Source organism: Coregonus lavaretus, assembly GCF_964263955.1.
Source record: "Coregonus lavaretus genome assembly, chromosome: 25".
NCBI classification, from domain to species: domain Eukaryota; kingdom Metazoa; phylum Chordata; class Actinopteri; order Salmoniformes; family Salmonidae; genus Coregonus; species Coregonus lavaretus.
In genome coordinates, this window is record NC_140012.1 from 40,799,771 (window position 1) to 40,819,506 (window position 19,736).

General features: G+C 46.5%; 1 protein-coding gene across 1 annotated transcript; it reads right to left on the bottom strand.

The window, feature by feature from the left end:
- Positions 1–1,139: 1,139 nt before the first annotated feature.
- LOC311100917 (serine/threonine-protein kinase LMTK1-like) lies at positions 1,140–18,079 on the bottom strand (the record flags this gene model as incomplete). Its single annotated transcript, XM_084141900.1, has 12 exons — positions 1,140–1,168; positions 1,272–1,505; positions 1,714–1,837; positions 3,373–6,956; positions 7,873–8,081; positions 8,730–8,879; positions 9,503–9,709; positions 13,128–13,261; positions 14,178–14,265; positions 15,345–15,463; positions 16,732–16,811; positions 18,064–18,079. 12 exons carry the CDS (start codon positions 18,077–18,079, stop codon positions 1,140–1,142), a joined length of 4,974 nt encoding a protein of 1,657 aa, XP_083998026.1.
- Between the last annotated feature and the right edge of the window lie 1,657 nt (positions 18,080–19,736).

A 19,736-nucleotide genomic window follows, 5' to 3' on the forward strand; every position in this document is an offset into this window, starting at 1 on the left:
GCCAGGGCAATAAATTGCAATGTCCGTACTGTGAGACGCCTAAGACAGTGCTACAGGGAGACAGGACGGACAGCTGATCGTCCTCGCAGTGGCAGACCATGTGTAACAACACCTGCACAGGATTGGTACATCCGAACATCACACCTGCGGGACAGGTACAGGATGGCAACAACAAATGCCCAAGTTACACCAGGAACGCACAATCCCTCCATCAGTGCTCAGACTGTCCGCAATAGGCTGAGAGAGGCTGGACTGAGGGCTTGTAGGCCTGTTGTAAGGCAGGTCCTCACCAGACATCACCGGCAACAACGTCGCCTATGGGCACAAACCCACCGTCGCTGGACCAGACAGGACTGGCAAAAAGTGCTCTGCAGTGACGAGTCACGGTTTTGTCTCACCAGGGGTGATGGTCGGATTCGCGTTTATCGTTGAAGGAATGAGCTTTACACCGAGGCCTGTACTCTGGAGCGGGATTGATTTGGAGCTGGAGGGTCCGTCATGGTCTAGGGTGGTTTGTCACAGCATCATCGGACTGAGCTTGATGTCATTGCAGGCAATCTCAACGCTTTGCATTCCCCACAGAAATGTCCGGGAACTTGCAGGTGCCTTGGTGGAAGAGTGGGGTAACATCTCACAGCAAGAACTGGCAAATCTGGTGCAGTCCATGAGGAGGAGATGCACTGCAGTACTTATTGCAGCTGGTGGCCACACCAGATACTGACTGTTACTTTTGATTTTGACCCCTCCTTTGTTCAGGGACACATTATTCAATTTCTGTTAGTCACATGTCTGTGGAACTTGTTCAGTTTATGTCTCAGTTGTTGAATCTTATGTTCATACAAATATTTACACATGTTAAGTTTGCTGAAAATAAACGCAGTTGACAGTGAGAGGACGTTTCTTTTTTTACTGAGTTGATATATTATTATCATATATTATTTGCTATATTCTCATAGGAGTTGATTCTCTACTCTCACATCCCTTTTACAGACTCCATTCAAAAAGTGTCCATAAACAATGAGTAACTGTCTTTTCAGAAAGCTGATGTCCAAAAAGCACTAAACAAAAGTCATGTTAAGAGGCCCAAACAAGTTTATATGGTGCAGTTCCTGCAGTTTCTTGGTGGCTGTGGTTCTGTATTATTCTCTGTCCCCATCCTCACTGCTCCCTGCACAGACAGACAGAATGCATCATTATCCACTATGTAAAATCCATACAAGTAGTTCTCCTCAAGACATGTTTGTGCGCTGTCAAGAAAACACCAGACCCACCTGGAACAGAACCCATGTCAGAGTCAGAGACGTGTGTGATGGAGAAGCGAGACACGTGGCTAGGGGAGACGGTGAAGCGGGAGTACTGCACCGCTGGTTTGGTCTCCGGGGCCTTGGAAGTGGAGGGCAGGCTGGGTGTGGAGGGGGCTGAGCCTGAGGAGGAGGCAGCCATCTTGGATGAGGAAGTGGGAATGGGCAACAGGGAGAAGTCATCCTCCCACTCATACCCTGTACCTGAAGAGCGAGAGAGAGGAAGGGAGAGAGAAATGAAGAGCGAGTGAGGGAGGAAAGAAGGTAGGGAGAAATGAAGAGAGAGTGAGGGAGGAAGGTAGAAAGCAGTTTGGACACATCTGCCTATTACATATCTGAGAATTATTATGAAATTAAATGCCGATTTGACTTCAATCAATGTAAGTAGTGGACTCTGGACTAGTGTACTTACTCTCTTCTGAGATGTTTCCGTCTGAGGAGTCATCAGAGGTTGGTTGTTTGACCTGTGAACCCTGTCCGCTGGTCTCAGCCCCTGGAGGGAACCCATGCTCAGCTAGCTCTTTAGTTGGACTCTGCTGGAAACGGACGGTATAGAGTTTACAGCTATGGCTAGTGTACATTTCAAATGAATATATATACTATATATACAAATGTATGTGGACACCCCTTCAAATTAGTGGATTTGGCTATTTCAGACACACCTGTTGCGGACAGGTGTATAAAATCGAGCACACAGCCATGCAACCTCCATAGACAACCATTGGCAGTAGAATGGCCTTACTGAAGAGCTCAGTGACTTTCAACATGGCATCGTATAGGATGCCACCTTTCCAACAAGTCAGTTAGTCACATTTCTGCCCTGCTAGACCTGCCCCGGTCAACTGTAAGCGCTGTTATTGTGAAGTGGAAACATCTAGGAGCAACAACGGCTCAGCCGCAAAGTGGTAGGCCACACAATCTCACAGAACGGGACCGCCGAGTGCTGAAGCGCATAGTGCGTAAAAATCATCTGTCCTCGGTTGCAACACTCACTACCAAGTTCCAAACGTCCTCTGGAAGCATAGTCAGCACAATAACTGTTTGTCGGGAGCTTCATGAAATGGGTTTCCATGGCCGAGCAGCCGCACACAAGCCTGAGATCCCCATGCGCAATGCCAAGTGTCAGCTGGTGTGGTGTAAAGCCCGCCGCCGTTGGACTCTGGAGCAGTGGAAACACGTTCTCTGGAGTGATGAATCACGCTTCATCATCTGGCAGTTTGACGGACGAATCTGGGTTTGGTGGTTGCCAGGAGAACACTACCTGCCCGAATGCATAGTGCCAACTGTAAAGTTTGGTGGACGAGGAATAATGGTCTGGGGCTGTTTTTCATGGTTCGGGCTAGGCCCCTTTGTTCCAGTGAAGGGAAATCTTAACGCTACAGCATACAATGACATTCTAGACGATTCTGTGCTTCCAACTTTGTGGCAACAGTTTGGGAAAGGCCCTTTCCTGTTTCAGCATGACAATGCCCCAGTGCACAAAGCGAGGTCCATACAGAAATGGTTTGTCGAGACCGGTGTGGAAGAACTTGACTGGCCAGCACAGAACCCTGACCTCAACCCCATTGAACACCTTTGGGATGAATTGGAACGCCGACTGCGAGCCAGGCCTAATCGCCCAACATCAGTGCCCGACCTCACTAATGCTCTTGTGGCTGAATGGAAGCAAGTCCCCGCAGCAATGTTCCAACATCTAGTGGAAAGCATTCCCGGAAGAGTGGAGGGCTGTTTATAGCAGCAAAGGTGGGACTAACTCCATATTAATGACCTTGATTTTCGAATGAGATGTTTGACGAGCAGCTGTCCACATACTTTTGGTCATGTAGTGAATAAATAAATATATATATATATATATATATATATATATACAGTTCAGTATAATGTCTAATTTAATTCAAGTTACCTAGGCAACAAATACCTTATTTCTCCTATATCATGTCTGTGAATTAGATTTAATGAGAAAAGCAGAAAAACTCCCATGAACTTAGTGAACTACTGTAATGCAGGAACTACCCTTTAACTTGTTTCCCTTCATCTGTGAGTGACTACTAATACCACCACCACTACTCACCTGGTCAAACAGGTAGACGGTGACGTCATCAAAAAAGGACACCACTTTCTTCTTGCGTTCCAGCAGGTCATCAGCGAGCAACTCGGCGGTGAGCGGGATGGGCATCTTCAATAGACTACGTAGATTATGAGCATCGCTACAGTCGCTGACCACAATGGGTACAGCATGGTTCTCCTCCACGCTCTCCTCCCCTCCACTCTGCTCCTCCTGAACACTGTAACTGCTCAGCTCCTCGTCTGACTCACTGTCATCCAAGTCACCATCTCCGTCCTCCTTGTCCCCCTCCCCCCCATCCGCTGGCAACTCCCGTCCCGGAGGGGGAGTCATAGGGGGGAGAGGAGGAGAGGAGGGGGGAGGAGAGGAGGGAGGAGGAGAGGAGGAGGGGGGAGGAGAGGAGGAAGGAGGGGGAGGAGAGGAGGAGGGAGGGGGAGGGGGAGGAGAGGAGGAGAAGCGTTGACGTTGTCCAGGAGGTCTATTCTCTTCGTCATCAGTATCCTTCTCGAGGGTGTCTGGCAGTTTGATAGATGATTCTTCTAGGATGTCTGCTGTTTCTAACGCTTCAGATGAGTCCCTTTGCTCTCCTTCATCCTCTTCCTCCTCCTCCTTGGTACCAGAGTTGGTTTCAGTACTGCTGCTCCTCTGGAGTTCACCCAGGGCATCATCCATAGCCCCCACCACCTCTGCTGCCCAGTCTCCCAGGGAAGAGAGTTCCTCCTGGGCAGGCCATCCCTCCGACCCTGACTCTACTTCTCCAGAGAGATTGGAGGCCAGCTCTAGCCCTTCATCCTGGGTGCACTCTTCCGTCAGGCATCCTTCCATCTCTGGGTCTTCACTCTCCTCCAGAAGAAGAGCTGAGGTCTCCTCTCCCTCCTCTTCTTCCTCCTCTATCTGAAGAGGGCTGAGTTCCCTCTTCTCTGTCAGCCTCTCATCCTCTTCTCCCTCCTCCACTCCTACATTTTCATCACCCCCCACTTTGTCGTCCTCCTCACCCCTGGATAGGCGCTCGTTCTCATAGTCAGAGAAGTAGGCAGAGTCCCTGTAAGGGTTCTTCTCACTGAGTGGGGTCAGCTCCTTCTCTTTGTCTGTGGTCTGTGAGGCTGCTAGAGCCACATCTTCATCCAGGGTAGGTTCATCCTCATCCTCCAGTGGGGCCACCTCGGCCTCCTCTCCCCCTTCCTCCCCCTCCTCATCCAGGCTGGTTTCCAGGATGGACTCCCCAAGTGGCTGGGTGAATGTCTCTGTGTCCCGAGGCTCGTTGTGGGGCTCCTTGGGGACAAACTCTGGGCTCTCATTGTTCTCTGTGTCGTACCCGCTGTCCATTGCCTTGGGGGAGGAGCTAGATGGGTGGGAGGAACTGGAGGCGGGGCTGAAAGCCTCGCAGGTGGAGCCGACCGCTGAAGGCATCAGGTCCATGGAGTCCATGGAGGCCATGGAATCGGGGGTTCCCACCTGCTTCTGCAGGGACTTGAGGGGACGGGCCAGGGACGGGGAGGTGTTTGGGTCCCCAACCGACGCCTCATCGGCGAAGATCTCTGAGGTCGCGTCGGTGATGTCATCGTCTTCATCGTCGTCGGTGCAGCAGTCGGAGATGTCCACTAGACTGATGCTGGAGCAGTGGTCTCTGTCTAGGCCGCTGTCTAACGTATGTCTCAGCTCTGACTCTGGCTCGACCAGGGGGACTAGGCCAGGAACATTCACTGAGGAGAGGGGGGAAATCATAGTTTTAGTCAGAGTCACATCCTCTGGTTTAGGGTCTGTGAGAACCCCTTTGTCTTCCGTACTAACCTCTTCCTTGTGGTCTATGGAAAGGGTATCGTCCATAGTGATGTCAACATACTGCTCAGAGTGGCCTAGAGGGGTTGTGTTGGTGTAAGTGTTGTGCGTCAGGATTGGTTTAGGACCTCCCGGTGCTGGCGACAGATTCACACTCTCTTCCTCGTTGTTGGGTATCTCTGCAATCTTATCTCTGTAGTCGTCCCGGGTGTAGTTCCGCACCACTAAGCCTGTGAGGGGGTCGACGAAATGAGAGTGGCAGCACTTGATGGGTGGCGGCTCTACCTCCCTCTCCCCGTCCCCCTCGTGGCACAAATAGACATAGGCATTGCAGGTGTCCCCTGCGGGGACCAGGGCACGATGCTTCCCCAGGACTAGACAGCCGCTGTCTTTAGCCGAAGCCACCGTAGCCTCCAGGTAGTCTATGGGTTTAACTGCAGCAGAGACAGAGGAGCGGGAGGTCAGGTTGTGCTCCTCAGGCCACGTGTCCTCTATGTCGGTAGTGGGCATAGTGTAGTGGAAGTCTTCATAGGCATCCTGTTGTTGTCTACAGCCAGCCTGTCTACTACGGTCAAGGCTTAGACCCAGGCCTAGACTGTTGTTGTTAGTGGAGGGGTTGGAGAGGTTACTACTGCTGCTCCTCTGCCTCTCAGAGAATATATCCTCTTCTTCATCCAAGTCTCTGTCCCGATGACAGGTGAAGAGGGCCTCTTCCGACGCCATGGTGAAGCTGACTGAGTGGGCATGGCCTGGCATGGTCGGCATGGTTTTCCTCAGAGAACCCATCATGTCATAGTAGCCGCCAGTGACGCTACTCCCCCCGATTATGGAGCCTGGGCCCTGGGTCGTCTCCATGTAGGGGTCCCCTACCCCAAAAGGAGGACAACCACCCTGGGGAGGGGTGCTGATGGAAGGTGATATCCCCAGGGGGTTGTCCAGTTCCCCCAGGGCCTGACGCAGGCTACGGGACCCCCAGCTCTCCTGGTGGGGCTCGGGGGGAGAGTGTTCCCGCCCCATAAGGTAGTGCTGGTCCAGACCCAGACCCATGTGGTGGCCTATTCCTATAGGGGGTGAGTGTTCGTAGTAGAACCCCCCGTCCCAGTCCTTGTAGGAGACGTAGTGACCAGTCTCCCAGGGTCTCAGGGGGCTGTAGTCAGAGACTTGCCCCAGTAGGGGCTCCATGGTCAGGGAGATGTCCGAGTCATATGCTCCAACACCCTCAGCTTTACAGACATCTGCCGACCAGTAGGAGTCTACAGGCTTGGAGTGGGCCTGGGGGGGACAGGCACCCATCCCAATCATACACTCCCCTGAGTCTGCACTGCCACTCCCAGTCAGGAAGCTCCCGTTGCTGCCCTGGTAGTCTGGGCTGTAGGAGCACATGGTATAGTCCACGCCAGGCTCCTCCACGCGGATATAGTACTCAGAGCTCAGTGAAGGACTACGGGCGCTGAGCACCGGCACCACCCCGAGCCCAGAAACAAGCAGCGTCTTGTGCTCATAGTAGGAAGGCGACACCCCCAGAGTGAGCCCCTCCGTCTCCACCCCACCACAGCCCCCCACCATCCCCCCTGGGTAGTACAGGTCCTGGCAGTGGTGGTTGACAGCCCCCAGTGTACCGCTGGAGGACGAGGCAGCGTGGTGGTAAGGCTGCTCCACCCCGACCCCCGCCTGGGTCTGCTCCCACTTGTACTGGAAGTTCAGACCGTGGCTGGTCTCTGTCACGGTCAGTATATCATCTCCTGATTCGCTGTGGTAACCGTCACATCCAGAGAACTGCTCCAGCAGGGGGAAGGACGAGGTGGGGAGATCTGGAGACAGACAGAGAGACAGACAGAGAGACAGACGGATAGATAGATAGACGGATGGATAGATAGACGGATAGATAGATAGATAGATAGATAGATAGATAGATAGATAGATAGATAGATAGATAGATAGATAGATAGATAGATAGATAGATAGATAGATAGATAGATAGATAGATACTTTGTTAATTCCCAAGGGGACATTTCATATCAAACAGCAGCAGAGCTTAAAGCAAAATTTTACTGCTGCTCTTTCACTATATATCCATTAATATGTTATAAACATACAATATAATATGTGTCATAAAAATCTAGAATTTTGCACAACATGCAAATACGAGCATTTCTGCATCTCACCGGTACATTTCCTGGTTGTAAACAAACCACAATATCCAGAATTCATAGCAATTTCAGGACGCCTTCGAGGGTGGGAAAACAATTGGACAAGTAAGGAAGTAGGGCTCCCGTCAGGCTGTAGTCTTTACAAAGCCAGGGGAAATGAGTCAACCAAGATATCTTGCAATGTCCTGGCAGATAGGAACATTGTTGAGACATGTCAAATGGTTCTATTGAACAAGGACAACCATGTCTACTCACTGCTAGTGTGATCATGCAATCGGCAAAACACAAAGGCCACAATAGTTGCTACAAAACGTGACTCCTTTCATTTTTTATCAGACAACAGGCTCTCCTGGGGCAAAAATATAAATAATGCTGCTATAGTGCATAATTATGTCTGAAACACCCTCTCATCAAACAAAATGATGTAGGGAGACTGGGAAAACACCCTTAATAGTGACTAGCGGTGAAGTTTCCCATTAATAAACTAAAGTGACACTGAAAAGGGCAGTGAGCAGATTCTCTTTTGAAACAGCAGCGGACAAAAAAGCCATGAAAAGTGGCCCTAAACATGTCGTACCAGTGGCCAGGGCTCCGGCCCCATGGTGGAGGCTGCTGCTGGGGCCAGCGTTGGGGTTGGGGTTGGGACGCAGGGAGTTCCAGCGCCTCTCAAAGTCCTCCTCGGCCTCGCTGACCCCCTTGGCACACAGGTAGCTGAGCAACAGGTGGACCTCCTCTGTATTGGGCCTCTGGTCTGGTTGGAGCCAGCAGAACTGCATCACCTCATACCTGGGGACAAGAGGGCACATATCACACGTCACAAGAATCACTACAACAACCATGGGATACATGTAGGAAGATATAATTAACCACAAATGAATCTATCAGCTGTGGTGCATTTGGGAATAGCATTCCATTTGGGACGCAAATAAAATAGGAAAGAAATGAAAACCACCAATACAGCATCTGCATTTTTATTGGAATCCATTGAGGAGATGAGGAATCAAGCATGTTCTCATCCTATGAGAGATAATTATCTTTAGAGATAATGAGATTGGATCCATTTTGTTTTTGTTTTATGCATCACATCAGTCATATTTATTTATTTATTTTGCTACTTTTGACCAGAGCCCATAGTGCACTGGATAGGGAATAGGGTGCCATTTGAGACGAAGCATATGATGTCTGTCTCAACGAGCCACTAGAATGAGAAGATATTGATGAGACACAGAGCAAGAACCCCAGAACGAGAAACAGTAAGAGTGCTTGTGTTGTTGTGTGTGTGTGTGCCACTGTGTTGCTTCCCTTGTGTGTGTGTGTGTGTGTGTGTGTGTGTGTGTGTGTGTGTGTGTGTGTGTGTGTGTGTGTGTGTGTGTGTGTGTGTGTGTGTGTGTGTGTGTGTGTGTGTGTGTGTGTGTGTGTGTGTGTGTGACTCACCAGCGCTCTGCCAGGGGTATTTTGAGCAGAGGCTTGGGCAGTCTGAGCTGATGTTCCCTCACGGCGTAGGTCAGGACCTGTCTGTCAGAGTAGTGTCTGTACGGCTGGTTCCCCAACTCAAATAACTCCCAGATAGTAACCCCCAGAGACCTGAGAGAGAAAATAAAGACCGCAGAAGAACAATACGTGTGAAGCATAACAACCTATATTTATTGGGAAAAACATTTGGCAAATATAGCTGCGAGAAGCAATGAACGGGGTTCACAGGACGACCGATAGGACACAAGATCAGAGTGGATTTACAGTGGTTTAAATGGACACGTAAAATCAGATTTTTGATTAGTCAATAACTCAGCCTTCTATTGACCAATCCTTAGTAATATATGCTTCAGTTATTTTACTGAAATCTAAGAATAACAATAGGTTTCACAGCTTTGCTTTGAACCCCTAATTACGTTCACAGATTTTATGGGGTCGGTTTCCAGATAGGGACGGTTTTCTGGACATTGATTTAGCCAAGTCCTGGACTAAAAAGCATTGAGGTTGTTCTTAGTCCAGGATATGGCAGAATGTGGGTCAGGGAAACCGGCCCATAGGGTTGAAATTGTAATACTACATAATTGGGTTCTGAATGCTATCTCTACCATGGTCCCAAGAATGGAACCCACTATCGAAGCATTGCAAGCGCCATGCTCTACCAGCTGAGCTCTCTCCACCAGAAGGTTGGACTACATATGCTGATTGATTGATTGATTAATTAAATCTTTAATTACCAGACGTTGCTCTGTTTGCTCTGGTCCACCACCAGAAGGTTGCCATGGACTTCATCTATGAGTTCTGGAGCGATCCAACGCAGAGGCACATACATCTGGTCTGATGTCTCAAAGTAGTCATCTTTGTACTTGTTGTGTGACAGGCCGTAGTCTCCAATCTTCACTGTGACATCAGCGGTCAGCAGGCAGTTTCTCAGGGCCAGGTCACTGCAGGGAAGACAGAGAACACATTTGTACATTAGATGATAACTGATTGATGTAAATGCATAGCAGTCCAATTAACATGGTGAGACCATGGACAGTCTGACATGTTCAATACTGTACTAAAAGTCTTCCAGAACTTCAGTCAATAAATGTTGTACAGCATTACTAATCAATTTAAACCCTTCCTAATAATGATATACAGTGCCTTCGGAAATTATTCAGACCCATTGACTTTTTCCACATTTTGTTACGTTACAGCCTTTTTCTAAAATGGATTGAATACATAAGAATCCTCAGCAATCTACACACAATACCCCAAAAACCAACCAATGAGGTCAAAGGAATTGTCTGTAGAGCTCCGAGAGAGGATTGTGTCGAGGCACAGATCTGGGGAAGGGTACCAAAAACATTCTGCAGCATTGAAGGTCCCCAAGAACACAGTGGCCTCCATCATTCTTAAATGGAAGAAGTTTGGAACCACCAATACTCTTCCTAGAGCTGGCCGCCTGGCCAAACTGAGCAATCGGGGGAGAAGGTCCTTGGTCAGGGAGGTGACCAAGAACCCGATGGTCACTCTGACAGCGCTCCAGAGTTCCTCTGTGGAGAAGAATGGGAGAAACTCCCCAAATACAGGTGTGCCAAGCTTGTAGCGTCATTCCCAAGAAGACTAGAGGCTGTAATCACTGCCAAAGGCGCTTCAACAAAGTACTGAGTAAAGGGTCTGAATACTTATGTAAATGTGATATTTAAGTTTTTTTATTTTTTATAAATTAGTAACAATTTCTAAAAACCTGTTTTTGCTTTGTCATTATGGGGTATTGTGTGTAGATTAATGAGGGAAAAAACAAATGTAATCCATTTTAGAATAAGGCTGAAAATGTGGAAAACGTCAAAGGATCTGAATACTTTCTGAAGGCACTGTATACCATTTAGCAGACGTAACTTACAATCCTCCATGCATATATTTTACATATCGGCGGCCCTGGGAATCGACCCCACTATCCTGGCATAGCAACCGCCATGCTCTACCAATTGAGCCATACAGGACCTCATTCTTCATTAAGTGGATGTTGTAGACATCAGTGAAAGGAAGAGCAGGGGTCATTCTGGAGAGAAGGGGTCCCCCCCCTGCAACAAAATCACTGATGCTGGAGTTTATGAAGAGGCACTCAGGCAGCACCAGGATATTGTTACAGGAAGGAACCAACAGGAACCTGGAAGAAGAGCCAACCAGTCACAGCTGCAGAATTCTGGTCAACTAACCTAAACTGCAGCCATTATAGGTTTCTCCAAAACCAGAATACGGTGTGGTCTGGCAGCGCGTGACTACTGGGTACCAGTCTTCAGGGTAATATCATTACAATGCCATTGAGTGGTTTGTAGTGTATAGGTACAACTTGTGTCTGTGTATATATAGTACCAGTCAAAAGTTTTGACACACCTACTCATTCAAGGGTTTTTCTTTATTTGGAAAGCAGCCAACAAGTGCTCAGCATATGTGGGAACTCCTTCAAGAATGTTGGGAAAGCATTCCAGGTGACTACCTCATGAAGCTGGTTGAGAGAATGCCAAGAGTGTGCAAAGCTGTCATCAAGGCAAAGGTGGCTATTTGAAGAATCTCAAATGTTTAACACTTTTCTGGTTACTACATGATTCCATATGTGTTATTTCATAGTTTTGATGTCTTCACTATTATTCTACAATGTAAAAAATAGTAAAAATAAAGAAAAACCCTTGAATGAGTAGGTGTGCCCAAAATGTTGACTGGTACTGTGTGTATATATATATATATATACTACCGGTCAAACGTTTTAAAACATCTACTCATTCAAGGGTTTTTCTTAATTTTTACTATTTTCACTTATGGAATCAAATAAAACTATATTTTATATTTGAGATTCTTCAAAGTAGCCACCCTTTGCCTTGATGACAGCTTTGCACACTCTTGGCATTCTCTCAACCAGCTTCATGAGGTAGTCACCTGGAATGCTTTTCCTTCACTCTGCGGTCCAACTCATCCCAAACCATCTCAATTGGGTTGAGGTCGGGTGATTGTGGAGGCCAGGTCATCTGATGCAGCACTCCATCACTCTCCTTCTTGGTCAAATAGCCCTTACACAGCCTGGAGGTGTGTTTTGGGTCATTGTCCTGTTGAAAAACAAATGATAGTCCCACTAAGCGCAAACCAGATGGGATTGCGTATCGCTGCAGAATGCTGTGGTAGCCATGCTGGTTAAGTGTGCCTTGAATTCTAAATACATCACAGACAGTGTCACCAGCAAAACACCATCACACTTCCTCGTCCATGCTTCATGGTGGGAACCACACATGCAGAGATAATCCATTCACCTACTCTGCGTCTCACAAAGACACGGCGGTTGGAACCAAAAATCTCAAATTTGGCCTCATCAGACCCAAGGACCGATATCCACCTTTCTAATGTCCATTGCTCGTGTTTCTTGGCCCAATCAAGTCTCTTCTTATTATTGGTGTCCTTTAGTAGTGGTTTCTTTGCAGCAATTCGACCATGAAGGCCTGATTTCAGGCAGTCTCCTCTGAACAGTTGATGTTGAGATGTGTCTGTTACTTGAACTACGTGAAGCATTTATTTGGGCTGCATTCTGAGGTGCTGTTAATTGCAGATTTCTGAGGATGGTAACTCTAATGAACTTATCCTCTGCAGCAGAGGTAACTCTGGGTCTTCCTTTCCTGTGGCAGTCCTCATGAGAGCCAGTTTCATCATAGCACTTGAAGGTTTTTGCAACTGCACTTGAAGAAACTTTCAAAGTTCTTGAAATGTTCTGGATTAACTGACCTTCATCTCTTAAAGTAATGATGGACTGTTGTTTCTCTTTGCTTATTTGAGCTGTTCTTGCCATTATGGACTTGGTCTATACCACCCCTACAACTGATTGGCTCAAATACATTAAAAAGGAAAGATATACCACAATTTCACTTTTAAGAAGGCACACCTGTTAATTGAAATGCATTCAAGGTGACTACCTCATGAAGCTGGTTGAGAGAATGCAAAGAGTGTGCAAAGCTGTCATCAAGGCAAAGGGTGGCTACTTTGAAGAATCTCAATTATAAAATATATTTAGATTTGTTTAATACTTTTTTAGTTACTACATGATTCCATATGTGTTATTTCATAGTTTTGATATCTTCACTATTATTCTACAATGTAGAAAATAGTAAAAATAAAGAAAAACCCTTGAATGAGTAGGTGTGTCCAAACTTTTGACTGGTACCGTATATATAGATATATACACTAGGGATAGGGACCACAACTAAAATGAGTCTTTGACTTCCTGGTCACGTTTGTTGTATGTATATGTTGTTGTTTTACTGACGAATGGAAATCAATCAATCAATCAATCGACAGATAGTGGCAGAGACAGAGGTAGGGAGTGACACGCACCTGTGTATGAAGTTGTGTTTGTGCAGGTGCAGGAGTCCTGAGGCGATCTCACAGGCCATCCTCTGCAGGATCAGGGGTTCAGGGGTCATTGTGTCTGCAGCCCGACAGCTCCGCAGGTACCCTTTCACATCACCCTGGTGACATGGAGGAGATATGGTGGTGATCAGAGTTGGGGTCAATTCCATAAAAATGCCAGTCAATTCAGAAAGTAAACAAAATTGTAATTCCACATTTGTCTAATTAAAAAGCATTGAAGAGAATTGGAATTTCAGTGTACTTCCTGAATTGACTGGAATTTAAATGGAATTGACCCCCACCCAGGTGGATATATTAGAGATATAATAGATATTGACACAGTTATAGTGAATAAAGGATGATGCTTACACAAGTAGTTACAGTACAATTAGCTCACAAGGTACTGTAGTCTGAAGGACTTTCTGGAAGTGAAATGTCCTGTCAATGAGTGTAGGTAGGTAGTCCCGTGTAGCTCAGTTTGTAGAGCATGGCGCTTGCATCGCCAGGGTTGTGGGTTCAATTCCCACGGGGGACCAGTACAAAAATGTATCTGGATAAGAGCTTCTGTTAAATAACTCAAATGTAAAAAATGTAGATCTCCCCTCAGATTGCCCACTCAGCCAGCAATACAATATCTGGCCACTGGGGGGCAGTCGAATGCATCCAAATATAATCTATCGGCACACCCCCCCCGTGCACGTTTTGTTTTTCGCCCTAGCACTACACAGCTGATTCAAATAACCAACTCATCATCAAGCTTTGATTAATGAATCAGATGTGTAGTGCTAGGGAAACCCTGTCTTAGACTGACTACAATGTCCGGAGACAGAGAGACACAGTGGTGCAGTGACAGTTCAGTCCAGTCCAGTCCAGTCCATGATGATTGTCAAACTGTACACTGTCTGAAGCGGTCATAGAGAGATCCTGTAGCAATTGGACTCCAGCTAGTCCAGCAGGCTACTGACTGCAATGGCCACAGACAGATAGGTCTATATACAGTGGTGCAATGACAGTCCAATCCAGTCCAGTACTCACCAGAGAGCAGAACTCCATGATAAGCAGGTAGGGGGTGACCTCAGTGCACTGCGCCAGGCAATGTAGGAGGGCTGGGTGCTGGAGGGCACTGGAGACAGAAGGGCACAATGGCAGAGAGTTAGTGGAGACAGAAGGGCACAATGGCAGAGAGTTAGTGGAGACAGAAGGGCACAATGGCAGAGAGTTAGTGGAGACAGAAAGCACTGTCACAATGGCAGAGAGTTAGTGGAGACAGAAAGCACTGTCACAATGGCAGAGAGTTAGTAGAGGCAGAAAGCACTGTCATAACAACTAAAGTGACAGGACTTGGCCTTCAATCAACTCTGGGGTTTGAGTTATACAAATTACGAACCAGTTTCAATGCTGATTAACACTACAATGAAACTGAACAAAGGGAGGTTAACACTACAATGTAATTGAAAGTGAAAAAAGGGTGGTTATTAATACTATAATGAAACTGAACAAAAGGAGGTTAACACTATGAGACTGAAAATGAACAAAGGGAGGTTAACACTATTATGAAACTGAACAAAGGGAGATTAACACTACAATGAGACTGAAACTGAACAAAGGGAGATTAACACTATAATGAGACTGAAACTGAACAAAGGGAGGTTAACACTACAATGTAATCGAAACTGAACAAAAGGAGGTTAACACTACTGAAACTGAACAAAAGGAGGTTAACACTATAATGAAACTGAACAAAGGGAGATTAACACTATAATGAGACTGAAACTGAACAAAGGGAGATTAACACTACAATGAGACAAACTGAACAAAAAGAGGTTAACACTACTGAAACTGAACAAAGGGAGATTAACACTATAATGAAACTGAAACTGAACAAAGGGAGGTTAACACTATAATGAAACTGAACAAATGGAGGCTAACACTATACTGAAACAAGGGAGGTTAACACTAATGAAACTGAAATGGAACATAGGGAGGTTAACACTAATAAAACTGAAACTGAACAAAGGGAGGTTAACACTATAATGAAACTGAACAAAGGGAGGTTAACACTATAATGAAACTGAACAAAGGGAGGTTAACACTATAATGAAATTGAAACTGAACAAAGGGAGATTAACATTATAATGAGACTGAACAAAGAGAGTTTAGTCATAATAAAGGATCTAAAAGGATGAAAGAGACATCTCTCACCGGTATTGCTGGACCTCCTCCAGGAAGTGCATCTGGTCCTGAACACTGGCACTGGCCTTCAGCTCCTTAACCACCACCTGGGTGGTGCTGAGGCCCGCATTCACCTCCGCCAGGAGAACCTGGTATGGGAGCAATGCAGACACACACACAGGGGAGACACACAGAGATGGGGAGGAATGGAAGACAGAGACACAGACAGAGAGACACAGACAGACAGAGAGAGAGAGGAGACACAGACAGAGGAAATGCACACAAAAAATTATTCCCAAACAGTACAAACACACGCGGAGGTGATGATTGTGGAGGACAAACATGGTTGAGGAGGATACGCACACATTCAGGTGAAAGGTAGACAGTCACACAAATGCAAGGAAATAGAGAGATGCACAGGAAATAGAGAGATACACAGAGACAGAGAGGCATACACAGGAAATAGAGAGATACACAGAGACAGAGAGGCATACACAGGAAATAGAGAGATACACAGAGAGGCATACACAGGAAATAGAGAGATAGACAGAGAGGCATACACAGGACATGCAGATTCATAAAGAGACCAACAAGAGACAGACCAGGAGATACAGAGGTATGCAGAGAGGTATGCAGAGAGGTATGCATGCGGTCACAGAGACACACACACGAATGGACATACCCCAGTCAAGGTACACAAGTGTGGGGAAAGTGTGTGTGCATGAGTGTGAGAAGAAACAGACAAAGAAACAGAGAGCGGGAGGGAATGAGAGAATGACAAGAATCAGTTATCTAGTGTTACAGTAGCTAATTCCCAACCCAACAGAGTAAGACGCTTGCATGGAAGACCTTGTGATAACACTTTACTTCTGTGGTTCTCAACTGGTTTTGCCTCTGGACCCAAATTGAACCAGGTTGTTTCAATCGCGATCCAATATTCGCATCAAGATTTTTTTGTTGTTGCCAAAATGCAATCTGTAAAACAATTTGTAATGCTATATTGATAGTAAATGTACCAATTATATGACGAGGGAACAGTCCCACCTTTTTCACTGTCAATAATTTCATTTTGCCCTTGCCCTAAACCACTAAATAGCGCTGCTAATAACCTCTCTGTACCAGGCAGCGTGTCAGTCAGTTAGACATCAAAGGCATGGGGATCAGCCCCAGCAGTACCGTTACACACACATTCCAGGTAATGCAGCGTGTCAGCCATTTAAACAGGCGGACTCCTAAACACGCCTGGGATCACAGCTCGGCACATAACAAACCGTGACCCTGCCAAAGTTGACAGAACATTTCATCTAGCTACCTCTCATAACCCAGTACAGTGGCCTCCAGCACAGTGAAAATAACCCGTAAAATACACCCAAAAAGAATTGACGAGTAGAAGTGAGGAGGGAGTGAGTGGTCTTACCTTTCCGAACCAGCCATTGCCTATCTCTTTCAGGTACAGAAGACTCTGGCGGCCGAGTTCTGTGGATTTCAGGAATTGGACTTGGGAGACAGATAAAAAAATAAAAAAACAGAGATTTTAGAGAATGACCTTACGACACAACTGTTATTCATCATTGGTTTATTTCTGACAATGACTCTCCATTCCAAGGCCTCAGAGAAATGTAATCTGGCCAAATACACACCACCGTCATGTACTGGAATAGATGTGATATAAGCCATCCATCTTGCAATGGGTCAAGTATCCTCTATGACCCAATCTTCGCCAGGTTGACTTGTTTTGATATGACACAAAAATGGGAGCAAAAGCCATGGTCCAAAAATATATAATTATTTTTTTTTTGGGGGGGGGGGTAATAAAAAGAAGATATACTGTAAAATCACCACGAATTCAGCAAAAAATGAGTTGAAGTACACCCACAAATGAAAAATGAGATGTGATACACTGAATCTAGTTGCCTACCCCTGCCCTAAGGTCCCCTCTCTTTCAGTCAGAAGCAGAGTCTGGCATCACAGCCTCAGTCCTCCTGTCCCCTTGCTGCGTCCTATTCTATCTGTCAGTGGCACGGTGATGACCTGTGTCCTGCATCTATCCTTTCGCCTCACTCTCGCTCTCAGCCTCTGTCCCAAACCCATTCAAATGAGAATGGAGTGATGGCAACATTACTCCTCTGTACTTCCCCCTCTCTCTTTCCGTCCATCTCTCCATCCCTCTCTCCCCCAGCAACGACTGATGACGCTCACATTCTGTGCTCCAGAGGAGGACAGACAGATCTTTGTGGCAGTGTCACCCCCTGCCCACCCCCCAGACCCGGCCACACAGACCCCTCCCTGTGTGAGGGCCATATCTGACGCCCATGCCCTGTAATGTTCCAGAGGCCAGTCATTCCCTGGGTTGTGGGCGCTCGCTCATCCAGACTCTGGCCTACAGAGAATCCCAGCCATTGTCTGGGTACTAACCATGGGACTGTTTGGTACCAGCAAGAACCAACCACACAGACACTGGGCCTATTATCTAGCAGCTCTGTGACACAGTGGTGAACAGTGTTGGGGGTAACGCATTACAAAAGTAACCCATTAGATAATCAGATTACGTTTATGAGTAACGTGTTACTTTTTCAAATGATTGCAGTTACTTTGTCAAACAATGCATTTAGGATTATCTCTCTAACGGGCGTGTTTCCATGATCCAATCTCAACTTGTTTCCTCATTTAGTTCTCGAGCGAGAACACAAAGGCGGTTTGAAGAAATGTCATGACAGCTACTGTCTGTAGAAATGTATAGAGGGCGTACCTCTGATCTTTGCCATTGATTGCATCTACATTTACATCACTTAGCAGACGCTCTTACCCAGAGCGACTTACAGTAATGGGTGCATAGATTTTAATACTTTTTTTTGTATTGGTTCCCCGTGGGAATCGAACCCACAACCCTAGCATTGCAAGCACCATGCTCTAACAACTGAGCCACACGGGACTGTAGAAAAGTGTGCCCTCTATACATCTTTTAGGATTTTGAATGAAAAGATAGGAAATCTGTACGTTTGACTTTCAGTATATATTGCTAATTAAGCAGCCCATAGCGCAGCACTTGTAGACTAGCACAGGAAAGCAGCGCCACAGATGAAAGGAGTCACTAGTGATCCAGCCTGAGTTAGTAAGTGGCCTGTCTTTGGTACAGCGCCTCACCTTGCTCCCTCCAACTGATTTTTAGATTTTCTTCATGAAAATAGTGCAAAGTAATATAACTAGTAATCACATTACTTTCCACACAAAGTAATATTTTAAGGTAACATGTTACTTTAATGTAGCAAGTAATATGTAATACCTAATCCCAACACCAGTAACTAATCCCAACACTGGTGGTGAACTGGGCATCTAGTGATAACTGACAACTTAGACTAGAGTTTACGCCATTTTTGTTTCCTCCATCGCTCTCTTACTTCTAAAATGGCTTCTAGAATGTCTTGGAACTTCAACTTCTTAGAACTTAGAACTCTGCTTAGAAAAATCTTTCAACTCTGGTCTTGGAACAGACAGACTAAAGAAGGCCATAATAACAGCCATGAGCATATCCATACTATCAGCATACTACCATCAATTCACAGTGTTCTATCTTTCCCGTCAATAGTAATACAATTCGTTTCTGACTGCTCGGTCTGTCAGCTCTCTCTCTCTCTCTCTCTCTCTCTCTCTCTATCTCTGTCCCTCTCTCTCTCTCTCTCTCTCTCTCTCTCTCTCTCTCTCTCTCTCTCTCACACTCTCTCTCTCTCACACTCTCTCTCTCTCTCTCACACTCTCACACTCTCTCACTCTCACACTCTCACACTCTGAGATGTGTGTTGTTGACTATATGTATCGGTCTATGCAGAGACCGGCTGCCAGACAAAGACAGACGGGAAGTATTTTTGAAAGATGAGGAGGCTAAATCACTCAGGGCCAAATGGAATTCCCATTATCATCATCATCATCATCATCATCTTCCTCACAGCAGCACACGGTCTATTCTCCTGGCTGGAGCTGGGGCCCTGGTCAAAAGTAGTGCACTATAAAGGGTCCAGGGTGCCATTTGGGATGCATCATTGGCTGCTGACGGGGTAGTGTAGTGTTGTCCTTGGATAATCCTACACAGCCATAATGGAATACTGACATACTGCAGTTGTGGAACTCAATGGTGGCATGGAGGTTTTAGTTGAATGTGTTTGACCGAGCGTGTGTGTGTGCATGTGCGTGTGCGTGTGTGTGTGTCTGTGTGTTCTCACCAGTGCACCCTGTGACCTGTGTGGATGTAAGTGTAACAGTATAACCCTACTGAATAGCACAGCTGTTTCAGGGTGGGTCTTATTGGGGACCATTTCTGGCTCTGGACCTAGCCATGGTCTGACAATATGGGAGAGGCAATAATACGAGCCCCACACCTCCCCCACACCTCCCCCCCTCTACCTCCACCCTCTACTCCCCCTCTGC